The sequence below is a fragment of the Nannobrachium achirus genome, assembly GCF_963921795.1.
Source record: "Nannobrachium achirus genome assembly, chromosome: 2".
Lineage (NCBI taxonomy): Eukaryota > Metazoa > Chordata > Actinopteri > Myctophiformes > Myctophidae > Nannobrachium > Nannobrachium achirus.
In genome coordinates, this window is record NC_137811.1 from 64,257,144 (window position 1) to 64,269,643 (window position 12,500).

Consider the following 12,500-nt stretch of genomic DNA (forward strand, 5'->3'; position numbering starts at 1 on the left):
CCTGTTGAAAACTAGTCTAAAGCAGTGGTTCTAAACATTGAGTTCTGTGTGTGTTGTGTCTGTGTGTTGTGTGGACTGTGGTTCTAAACACAGTCCATTGAGTTCAATGGACCTTTTCTGTCCCTTTTCTGATTGGACTGAGTGATGCCCACTAAGACAGGATTGGTCAAGCTTCACGTGACATCACAATATGTACTATAATTTCTAAGAGGATTTCATCAGGAACAGTACACATTTCCTCCCGAGCTTATTCCTCACGACTGTGACAGGGCAAGAGTGCAACCACACTTGCAATTTCCCAGAATCGCACCTTTCTAGTTTTATTGAGCGGTGCTCCTGGACGGAGCTTAATTAAGCTCCAACATCTGGCTTTGTCCGTTTGTCCAACGTTTGTTGTACGCCCAGGGTCACATTGGCCAAGCTTCGGGGGACGCTTAATGAAATTAAATCATAAACAGCACCACTCACTTCACACTGGGTGTGATTATTTTCATTAGTTTGGTTGCATTGTATTGTCTCTTGTTTACCTATGTTTAAATGGCTCATGGTTTGGGATCTGCTTTTATTTCCACTTTTTATGTTCAGTACTTGGAGTTGCGTGTGATATGTATGACATGTAAATCAAGTAGAATGGGACTATAATCGCGATAATCGTAACATGGAAAATTAATGTAATATCGTCCTCCGTCAGTCTTTTTTCAGTCTCTATCAAATGTCTTTGACAAAAAATAACCGATCTACAAGCTCACAACGCATCGCAATGTTCTACGGCCGCCCCAGGATAATGGATTTTGATTATCGCGATAATATCGTAAATCGGGATTTCTTTTGTCACAATAATCGTAATATGACATTTTAGTATCGTCCCATCCCTAGAATCAAGTGTATTTGATTGACTGATTACTAAACGTCTACTCGCTGATTTCCATGTGTCTGCTGACCAGAAGGCCATCAGCTAATGCCTGCTTTATAGTTGGTTGTGTGTCGTCGTGCTCCAAAAATAGCCGATCTACTAGCTCAAAATGTGAGCTTGTAGATCGTCTATTTTTGCATATAAATCAGCCTTAATGCATCCGAGGACGGACTGAGACGAGGTCGGGTCAGTGTCATAGCACTGCAGGAGGAGGAAGCCTTTCAGATAGAGTGGGGGGCCCCAGCTGTGTGGAATCGACCCACACACACACACACACACACACACACACACACACACACACACACACACACACACACACACACACACACACACACACACACACACGTGTGCGCGCGCACACACACACACACACACACACACACACACACACACACACACACACACACACACACACACACACACACACACACACACACGCACACAGAGGTTACACTGCAGGGTGGGACGTAATTTATCCGTCATTCAATTAATTTGAAACACAAAGGAGCAACATCAGCAGATTTATGAACTGTGTGTGTGTGTGTGTGTGTGTGTGTGTGTGTGTGTGTGTGTGTGTGTGTGTGTGTGTGTGTGTGTGTGTGTGTGTGTGTGCGTGCGTGCATGCGTGTGTGTGTGCGTGCGTGTGTGTGTGTGTGTGAGTGTGAGTGTGCGCGACGTGCGTGTGTGTGTTGCCGTGCGTGTATAGTACAGTAAAGCACATGACTCATATGAGCAGTGCTACTGGCATTCAGAGAAATCCCGGTGACTCACCCAGGTAGTATGCGGTACAGTACACATACTGTACTATACTGTGCTATATACGGTATTGCATAAACTACCATACTGGAATATCGTACAACATGAACCACATGCTGTACTATATATGGTACTGTAAGTCTAACCATATACAGTGTTTCCCCTAGGTTTGCAACTTTTTTTTTGCCTATTTATGTAAATATACTTTCAATGAAGCAGAAATGTAATCTAAAGACCAGCTTCTTGGCGATGGCCCAGTGGTGGCTCAGCAGTTTGGAGCTGTGACCACTGTTTAGGGTTCCCACACATTTTTACCAATTCATTTCCAAAACTTTTTCAAAACTTTTCCAGAATATTTAACCCAATTTCCAGGACTATATAACAATAATTCAGCTCAATAACAGGTCGCTTACTCCTATGCACAATGCCCAAAGACAGGTAGTGTATGCCAGGGTTAGGGTTAACCCTAGCAGCACATTATGGGCTAGTACAGTGTTTCTCAACCTTTTCAGGCTGCAACCCCCCAAATAATCATATTTTAACTGGGGACCCCCCCCCCCCCCCACCCTGACGAGCACTAAGAGTTGAGGCAGTACATTTTGTATAACACGGTTCTATTGTGAAAATAGCAGATCTACATGCTCACAACGCCTCGCGTCGCGAGGTGTTGTGAGCATGTAGATCGGCTATTTTCACAATTTCTGCTTCTAATATTTGACAATTTGGCAAATGTTTAATTTGTCATTTTAGAGGTATTAAAACGTCCTTAAATTGTCACTTTAGAAATGTGAAGATACCCTCTATACACTTAAAATTTATTTTGGTTTGTTTACTGGTGAGAGAGAAAACAATGTTGCACATTAAGTTAATCATCTGGGGACCCCACAAAATAATTTGGGGACCCCCCTGTGGGTCCTGACCCACAGGTTGAGAACCTACTGAGCTAGTAGATGTAGATTATGTATTTTCGGGAAAGAGATTGGTGTATATACATACCCTATATACACTGGGAAAGGAGTCCCTGGGCTACTATACACCATCTCTTCACTATGCTGTCTATGGTGTAAATACCTTATAAAACAGGCAAATGTTGTGTTATGATCTGTCGAATTTTTTATATAAGTACAAATGAGCTGAATTCTGGTGTGGAAACAACCTGGCTGTTTTTTAAAGTAGTTTTTGTGGTTTTACAGTAGACAAATGATGGACAAAACACATCTTTCAGGAGATATCCTGCAAAGAGTTAAAGGGTGGGATAACTCTTGGTTTTCCTCTGAGCTTGCTATTTTATTGTGCTCATAACTTAGCTTGCCCAAGGTGAGGTTCTACAACTGACTGACTTGTCCGGTCACAAAACAAATGTGTCTTCTCTTACTTCTCTCTTGTGTCATCAACATGACTGGTGTCTTGCACGCGCGTGAAGCACCAGTCATGTCTCCATACCTTAGCTTTTTCTGAACTGACACCACTGAGAAAGCCAAGTCTGATATGTATTTGTCTGTCACCATTGAAAATCTAACTGACTCCTATTCTGCTGTGAAATATGATGGCAAATCTCTTAATTTTTTATCTTTCTCAGCGCAGGAAGTTCTAGACCTAGACCTGATCTTACTTTTGAAATTGGCAGCTGCTTTTACCTCTTATATAGGGCTCACGGTGGAATATAAGGAAATCTGCAAATATTATCCCTATACGTTTACAACATGGCAATCTGGTTTTAGGAAGAAAATATAATGTAATGTATGTATAATATATAATATAATAATGTAGCACTATCATAGTAGCATCAAAGGTTGTAATCAAAAGTTCTACACTTTTATTACTCTTATGTGCACCTCTCTCATTCATACTGCAGTTGGTGTAAGGAACATTTATGTAGCTATCACTATCTATTTACAGGATTCTGCTAAAGAAGTTGTCCGTTAGATGATTAGAACTACATCAATAGTGACTTAAAGCTTGTAACCCGATTAAAAATAGTACTGTATTATTTATATTTAAAGTTATTCTGTTGATTAATTAAAGGTGTGTTGATTAAAGCAGATGTATCGTGTCCATCTGTGCATCGAGTAACGCAAGAAAACAGTCCACCTTAAAAGTTGGCATTGGCTGACAGTAGCCTTGGGGCGGTACATTGAATGAAATTATTTTTATGAACTTGAAAGGGCAGTAAAACATTTTTTTTTGGAACAGGTAAAAAAGTAAAGGTTTATGATGATGTAGTTAACTCTTTTACTGCAAGCTTAGAACGAGAAATCTTGTCTTTTTGTCCTCTGCCCACAATGCCAAAGTCAAGAATCTCGTCTATATTTAATTACATTCGATTATGATATCAATCTCTCCCCCACACCCGTGAGTACGATACCCAGAACGCAATGCGAAATGAAGTCATTCTGGAAATCACCCAGTGTCGTCTGTCTCCAAGGAAAATGGAAAGAGAAAAGTCTGTTTATCTCAGAATAATCTTCCCAGGTGCGTTTTTTGGTCAAAACAAGTTTTTTCTGACCCTAACTAAAGACTGGATGAAAAGAAAATGGAGATGCCTGATATCATAGTACTGACATCATAGACTGACCTCCCAAGTATTTTGTGCCTATTTTACCCATGTAATAACACGGGTTAACAACGCTGGCTCCCCCATAGTGCTTTCATTTTGTCAAGGTGCCCTTATTCCCCTAATCCTATTAGTACAGTTGGATATAACTTTAGTCATGGGCTTTGCGTGGAATAATTAAAACATCTAGTCAAGGTTAGGCAATGTTATTAAGGTAGGGGTGTGGCATTGTCACTGTTCATTTAGATTAAGGATTTGGAAGGGGTGGCCATAGATGAATGGGTAGAAAGGCCACCTGGGAAACAAAGGTCCCAGATTCAATTAGCCATAGCTATGCCCCTCCCGAAAAGCTTTTGTAATGGTTGCTAAGCTAGCATTGGACAAAAGCTTTTCGGGAGGGGCATACTGTAGCTACTGGCTAATTCCTGCCGAGGTGTCCATGAGCAAGACACTTAACCCCTAACTGCTTGACCATACTGCTCATCAGAACCATCTGAGCAGCTATTAGCTGAAAACCAGTCCCCCACGGGACTAACCAAGTCTTCCCTTTTCCACTCATCACGCAATGCATGCTGGATATTGTCCTGTTAAACGATTAATTTGAATTCCTACCGATCTGCTGATCATTTCATCACACTATCATAATCCAATCAGAGCTCTCACTCAGTAAGGGAGGCTCCTTTAAATACGGCTTGCATTCACTATAGAGCATTGCAGTTGAAGCCCTACCCCATCCTCACTCTGGTGTCGGAAGCGTTTTCCGCATTCATGTCTTCCATAGACATTTCATAAAGTATTTATTTAAACGTTTTTAAGCCTTGGACAAAGCCACCTCGGCTGGAGAGGAATCGTGACAATATTCAATTTTTTTTAATGCAAAGATTAATTAGAAAGCTGAAAAAAGGGCAGGGTACATCATTATTTTTAAAATTGCGGAAACTACACTCCCAGAATGCGTTGCGAATGACACTTGTTTCCTGAAATATAGCCCTTAAATCACGCTCAGTTTAGTTATCCAGGCCAGCATATGGTCTGAAATGTAGTGATTGTCATCTCTGTGGACGCTCTTATCGTCATCCTTAACATAGTGCATCATATTTGTAAAAGAAAGACGCTCGCTCACGGAGTTCTGCTGAAGTGCAATAATCTGCCGGGCAGACAGGGGGTAGTAGCTACTTCCGCGGTAACCGCAAGATATGTGAAAGAAGAAGAAGCTAGACCAATCACAGACGTCGATTTTACGGGATGTACATGTTTAGCAGTATGGGAAATGCAGTTCTTCTCCGTGCGATCTTGATTAAAACGTGTTTTTACTAAAACTAGAGTGATTGCATACATACTCGGGGGTTCTACAGGAGCATATAGAATCATTTTACAACCACCAGCCTAGTGGTAAGTGTACATTGAATTGCTACGACTGGTGGGTTTTCTAATCGAAACGTTAACATGGGACATTTAACATAGGGCGCTTCACAAAGTAAAGTGTCCATAACCAATAGGTTTGCTAAGTGTTGTAATCATAAACAAAAACGAATAGCCTATTAACCAACTCCTCAAATGAAATAAGAAAAGTCCAATCTCTCTCCAACACACAAAGGTTAAGTCAGCACTCAGCACAGCCGCGCTGTGCATATAACCACACAAGCACATGACACACAAACTGTGTGCAGCCAGCAGCAGTCAGCAAGTTGACCACAGCAGCAAATAAAACAAATAATAATGGGCAGCTGCCAGCCAGGCTTACCTTTCAGAAATGAACACGGCAGGCATTACTGTAATGAGCCTCTGAAAATCCTCTTGTATAATCATCCTTGCGGGTTGCGGCTGCACTTGGTTTTGGGTAAATTAATTCCTCTAACTCTTCTCTGCCCTTCTCTGGTCCTGCCTGGTAGTGTATTCTCTCCAGCGCTGCTGTCATTGTCAACAGTTTCTTGAGCAGAACATGACGGTAGACACCGTGGACTCACAGCCTGATTATCTTTATAGTTAGTCTTTTTGACATGTTTGCTATTTATATTCATTCGCTATTACTACCTGTCAGTGGTTCCTGTTTACTTCAGTTCAGACTTGGCGGGTGGGTGTGTGTTTACCAGGGCAGGGCTGCTGCTTGGCCATTACGTGGGCGCCTCTCCCTCCCCCGAGGCGGCTTCAGAGGCAGTGATTGGCACATTTATTAGCTGCACGCAGGTTGGCCAACACTGCCACTGCCCGTTTTTCTTTTTTTTTTCTTTCTTCCCTCCCTCGCTCGTCCCTCGCTCGCCCTCGCTCGCTCGCCCTCGCTCTCTCTCTCTCTCTCTCTCTCTCTCTCTTTTTTTTTTTCCCCGACGCATTTTCGCCGCCTTTATAAAGTGCCGCTCTAGGCAGCTGCCTAGTTCGCCTCTATATACGCGCCGGCCCTGGCGATGCTCTATAGCTCTGCTCGTCTTCAATCCGAAGCATCGCATCTGTTGCTGCTTAGCTGCCTCCTCCACCCCAGCCTCAAACTTTTGATCAGAGTCTGGCAGAGGCTCAAATACTTGTGATTTCTGCTGATTCAAGCTAATATGTCAATGTATTGCTATTGTACCCCTATTTCTTGTATCCCTATGGGGGGGGGGGGGTTTGCTTAGCGTTCCCTGAATTTGCAAGCATGAACAAAATTCTGGGAACATCTCCGAACACGGAGCCCTTTAACGCCAAGTTTAACTGTATTCCATTTGTTACAATAAATGGTTAAATCTACTTTGATATCCTGACTAAAATGATAGGACAGGAAACACCTGATATGATTGGACAGGAAACAGAACACTGCTCTGCTCTTCATAAGTAACAGATCACATAATAATGCATTAATTAATTAGCTGTTGATAACCTGGCGAACTACCCCCGGAAAAAGCTCATTTGGGCATGTTACGAGCAGGAACCTCATCTCGTAGCGCTGCGGAGTGAGAGGTTCCGAAAGGAGCTAATGAAGGGGTTAGTGTACCTTATGCCAGCCTTTCATGGGCCACTTCCTCTTCTTCAGCAAGTAGCCTTCCTGTTTCTGGGGTTCCTGGATGTGAGTGGAGCCTCCTCGCAGTCCCTCCACAATCTCCCAGCTGTCCTGTGGACACACGTCACGCGGATCAGGTTTCAGTCCATGGACGACATATACGCATCGTCACCTTTCATTTAAGGCAGGGCTTCCCAAACCCTTTCAGCTCCAGACCCAAAAGAGACATTATTTTGCTGTTTCCCCGGGACCCAGACTTACAAAAATGTATTATGAATCAATCACTTGAGCCCTATTTAAAAACATTGTGAAAATATAAGATTATTTAGAAGATATTTTTTCTCACTTTTCAGAAAATCAAAAAAAAGAAAAGAAAAAAAGGTTGTGAGTAACACATGGAAGCAAACATTTAGACAAAATGGATCTTTGCAACGACACACACACACACACACACACACACACACACACACACACACACACACACACACACACACACACACACACGTGTGCGCGCGCGCACACACACTCAAACTAAAAGGCATTCGCACAAGGACGTTTGGTAACACGATTGTCATCATGCGTGACAGTGTCAAGCTCAGAGTCAGAAGCATATTGTACATCATAATTAGAGGCTGCTGATAGCTTATAGATCTCCATCGTCACATTGAATTCAGTGTGTGGGAGGCCATTTGATCCCTGGGGAGGACACTCAAGTGCGAGGAGTGGATCCTACCCTGGGTTTGGTCACGACCATCTCGGCTTGGGAGCTGCAGTAACTATGAGTGCAGTAAGTTAACTACGCACATATTTGAACTGATAAAAGCATTTAAAAGTGTTGAGGTAATTGTAGTGTATTGTAAATCACTGGTTAATTTGATATAAAGTGATATCCATTTATGGAAAATCCTCAGTAGAAAAGTGTAGGCCTATATTATTTATTAGTATGCGAGTTACAGCTAGTATAGCAGTCCTTCTACAGTATACTTGGTCTACACGCGCCTTGAGCATCCGCTATTTTCACCAAATGTTCACAGACAAAGGAGAAAATGTGTGATTCAGCTACTGGTCTGGGATCCGTAGACATGAAACCAGGCACAACCAGTATGCCAAGGACAGGCATTAGTGACAGGCCAGTGGCATTATCCAAATGAAAAAGAGAAATTCAACAGAAACTTCAATTTAAATCGTGTTGACATTACTCATCCAGCATCCAGAGGTGTGAGGGTTAGCACTGTGTGCGTGCATGCGTGTCCAGGCCAGGGCTAACATTGCAAACTGCATGACTGTGGCCTCGATCGGGTCCAAAAAATGGGGGCCCCTCTGTGTTTATGTACTTCCTACTAAATAAACATTCTCTAAAGGCCCTGACACACCACAATGACTTGCACAAACTGATCGGTTCACTGCGTCCTCACATCTCTGGTAAAGGTTGGGCTGGAACTCACTGCAAAGACTACGTACAGTTGATGGTTGACTTCTGGAACAATTAATCGATTTAATCTATTATAAAAAAATCACACCCGTGTGAACTGAGCGGTGGTTTACCCACCAACCCCCCCCCCCCCTCCCCCCCGTGTGTGTGTGTGTGTGTGTGTGTGTGTGTGTGTGTGTGTGTGTGTGTGTGTGTGAACAACAGCGCCCCTCCCTTAACATGTGTGGTCAGAAAAGGTACTGCCAGGCTACATACACGGCCGGACGGACGCATACATACCCACACACACGGCCACGTATAGGAGACGGTGTGACCACCGCTCAAAAATATATATAATCTAATAATAAAACAATAGACTAATAATCAAGCCCTACTTTGGCCATAATAGGCAAAAAGTGAATCATTTCAACAATAGTGAATATAGCAGATCTACAAGTTAAAAACATACACGTTCTAGTACGAGATCTACTACTAGGGGGTGAAAGTGGTTCAGGAGTTAGAGCGCTGTCCGCTTGGGAAACAGAAGGTTCTGGGTTCCGAGGATCGAGAAAGCAGAGAAACACGATCCCTATTCTACAAACAACAGGGTAAATACTCCCATAAGTAGAGTGTGAAAAGAACATTGTAGTGCCTCATAGTAATGGAATACCAAGTAAAAATCGATTGAGGTCGATTGAGGAGGACTACCTTCCTAACCAGGATGACGGAACTATAGTTGTACTGACTCTAACCTCTAAGGACCTTCCAGGGAGGGTGCTCATGGCTGTGACACCCTTTCTAGTTTGTTTTCCTTTCGAGTTGTTTTTTTCGCACTGACTTTTTTGACACTGCACTATTAGGTTGTGTTAGTAGTTTTGGGTATTTTTGCTTGTGTTTGACATGACAGTGAGATACTTGTTGCACTAACTAGCATTGACTGCTATGGTCACCTTTGATTTGGACTCTGTACTATTTTGATAGTTGTGCTTAGGACACTTTATGTATATATATATTTATATATTATTAGTTCCCTCTCTTGATGTACCTTGCTCTTTACTGTACTCTGTTCTTGTTTTTCTTTTATCTTTTTCTTACTTCTCTGTAACTTTGTAAATAACCTTACTGCTGTGCTGCCTCTGGGCAACTGATTTCCCCCATTGGGATAATAAAGGTATCTATCTATCTATCTATCTATCTATCTAAACATCAAACCTAGCCTCTGTCTAAACAACATGCTATGTAAATAATATATTATTAACCAAATGAAGCCTAGAATCTCTATTCCATATTCCATATTTGATTGTATTGTACTGTGTACACTTCTGCTTTGGCAATGTAAACGTGTGTTTTCTCATGCCAATAAAGCCCTTGGCTTTGAATTGAATTGTGTGTGCGTGCTTTGAGAGTTGCTCTCCTCTCTGTGAAGACTCAGCCATGGCTCCCCCTCACACACTCCACGCCTGAGTGAGTGAGTGAGTGAGTCACTGCCACAGAGCCTGGGTCTCTCTCTGTCCTTCAAGGACAAACGACAGTCACAAATGCAGTGATATTAACAGAGCTGTGTTCACATCTGTAAGGAAGACTTAACAGGTTATCGTCGCTGTCGGGTGGAAACCTTGACCAGATGTCCAAAACCAGTGCTTTTTTTAAATTATTTTGTATTTTCTTCCTTTTTTGTACTTGCATCCTACTAATTGGTTTGTTTTATATCGTCACTGTCGGGCAGAAACCTTGTACAGTATCTCCAAGTTTCAAATTTGTACGTTTTTTCGTAAATTAAAGCCCTACTTCAACATACAAAAGTGTATGACGCCGCAGCGAGGCGTTGTGTGCTTGTAGATCGTGTATTTTCACTATTTTAAATCGTTTTTAAGATAATACGAAAAAAAGGAAGGCTTTGGACATACAAGGTTTCCACCCGACAACAACGATATGTAAATGAACGTGTTCCTCATCAGGGACATGCTGGGCCCCTGATTCAGCCCGGGAAAAAGAGTTGGAGAGGCCCTCATTGCGCGCTATAGAGAAAGAGATCTCTCTATAGCGCTGCTGCTACTCAAAGATTTGCCATTTCAGATCATGACAAGTGACAAGCCAGTGAAAAAAATGATTTAAACTAGTGAAAACAGCCGATCTACAAGCACACAACGCCTCGCAACGCGAGGCGTTGTGTGCTTGTAGATCTGCTGTTTTCACTACTTTTGTGCAACGGCCTTATATGATGAAGCAGGGCTTAATTTGCTTTGCGAAAAAATGACAAATTTGAAACTTGGAGATACAAGGTTTCTGCCCGACATTTCTTTCCTAACGGCCGGCCTGGACCGGCCAGGAATGAACCGGCCGCTCGGTTGTCCCGCTTTTCCCAATGGCCAGCACGTCCCTGTTCCTCATCATCCATCAGTCACACACAAAGGTACACACATGCGTGATGCCATTATGCAGTGTTTTCACAGAGACGTTTCAGATCAGAGCCTATCGTATCTGCATCATGGTGTCACACCAAATTCTGGGCCCTGGGTACAAGGATTCACTGCGGGCCCCCCATGAATGTTCTTCATAGGGGGAGGGGTTTAACCCATTTAGACTGGGAACGCATTATTACGCATTATTTTGCGCTTTAACCATTGAAAAATAGCAGATATACAAGCTCACTGCGCGTCACTCGTCCTTTTGGTTTCATTTGTATACTGTCAGAGGGGAGACCTTGACATTTTAAAGTTTGAGAATTACTGATTTAGACCAAAATGCAGATTTAAATTCAATTCTGCAATGAATCTCTGACTGTATTAACAATTCAACAGGATGTTGTATAAAGCTCCCTCATTGTATCAAGATATATACGATATCTCTGAAAAGGCATATTGTGGAGACATTGTATCGTCTCAACGATATTTATCACCATATCGCCCACCCATAATTAGATGATCACTTTCCTATAGGCTGTGCCCCGGGACCACAGGTAACAGAGTTAAGATTTTTATTTTATTTTACACACCATTAAGTCAGCAGCTTAGAAACTATCAGCAGTGAATCGTTAGTGAAAAGTATTTTCCAAAGTGTGTTCTTTTTGATGTGTTGGATTTAGGAGCCATGCAGTGAGCCAGTCTGCTGGTGGGTATCAGGACTGATTGCTTACATTCATTACTGTAGGTCTTCTGGTTAATGTAGCACTAATGACAGTCTGCTGCTCCAGATAGGACTGGAGGGGCTGAAGACAAATGCTAGTTTTAAAGCAATTAGCTGTTTTTGGAGAGCAGCAACTTTAGCTGGTGTGCTTGTGTGCTTGTATGTGAATGTGCTCAAGTTGTGTGTAGTAGTGTACTGTATGTTTTTTGAGTATGCATGCTAGCATGTGCATTACAGGCATACATGGAGAGAGAGAGAGAGAGAGAGAGAGAGAGAGAGAGAGAGAGAAAGAGAGAGAGAGAGAGTGGAAATCATACAAATATATACACAGTACAAAATGTTATTTCAATTCAAATTTTGTTCGGGAGAAGCACATGTCTTGTCGGGCCCTACCCCTGGGGGTCCTTGGCAAGCAAAGGTTTGGGAACCCCTGCCTTGAACACCGGGGGTCCGGGATAGCCTGGGATCAATGCCATTTTCATGCTTATGATCCGGTCTGGAGTGGAAATACGGTAACTTAACATCATCAAGCGGCCTGAACACACGACCGGAACCTCCGGTGCCGTGCACCTCCAAAATGATTTCCCCTAGTTCAACATGTTTTTAGTTTGGTATAATCGTTACGTTTCTTTTTGTATAATAGTCGTTTGGTATCCATCTTTTATTCTAACTCGTAGTGTGACTAGTGAGACCAAATCAGTTGATTCACATTATGTGAGGAACAAAAACAATGCGACGCCAACTGGAACACACCACCGGAACCCTAACC

General features: G+C 42.6%; 1 protein-coding gene across 1 annotated transcript in view; it reads right to left on the minus strand.

The window, feature by feature from the left end:
• osbpl3b (oxysterol binding protein-like 3b) overlaps positions 1 to 12,500 on the minus strand; it is a gene marked incomplete at both ends in the record, with an annotated part of 82,834 nt that overhangs the window by 68,586 nt on the left and 1,748 nt on the right. The window contains one exon of the mRNA XM_080746854.1: positions 7,189 to 7,305. Within this exon, the coding sequence (XP_080602980.1) occupies positions 7,189 to 7,305 (117 nt within the window). The remainder of the gene's footprint in view (positions 1 to 7,188; positions 7,306 to 12,500) is intronic.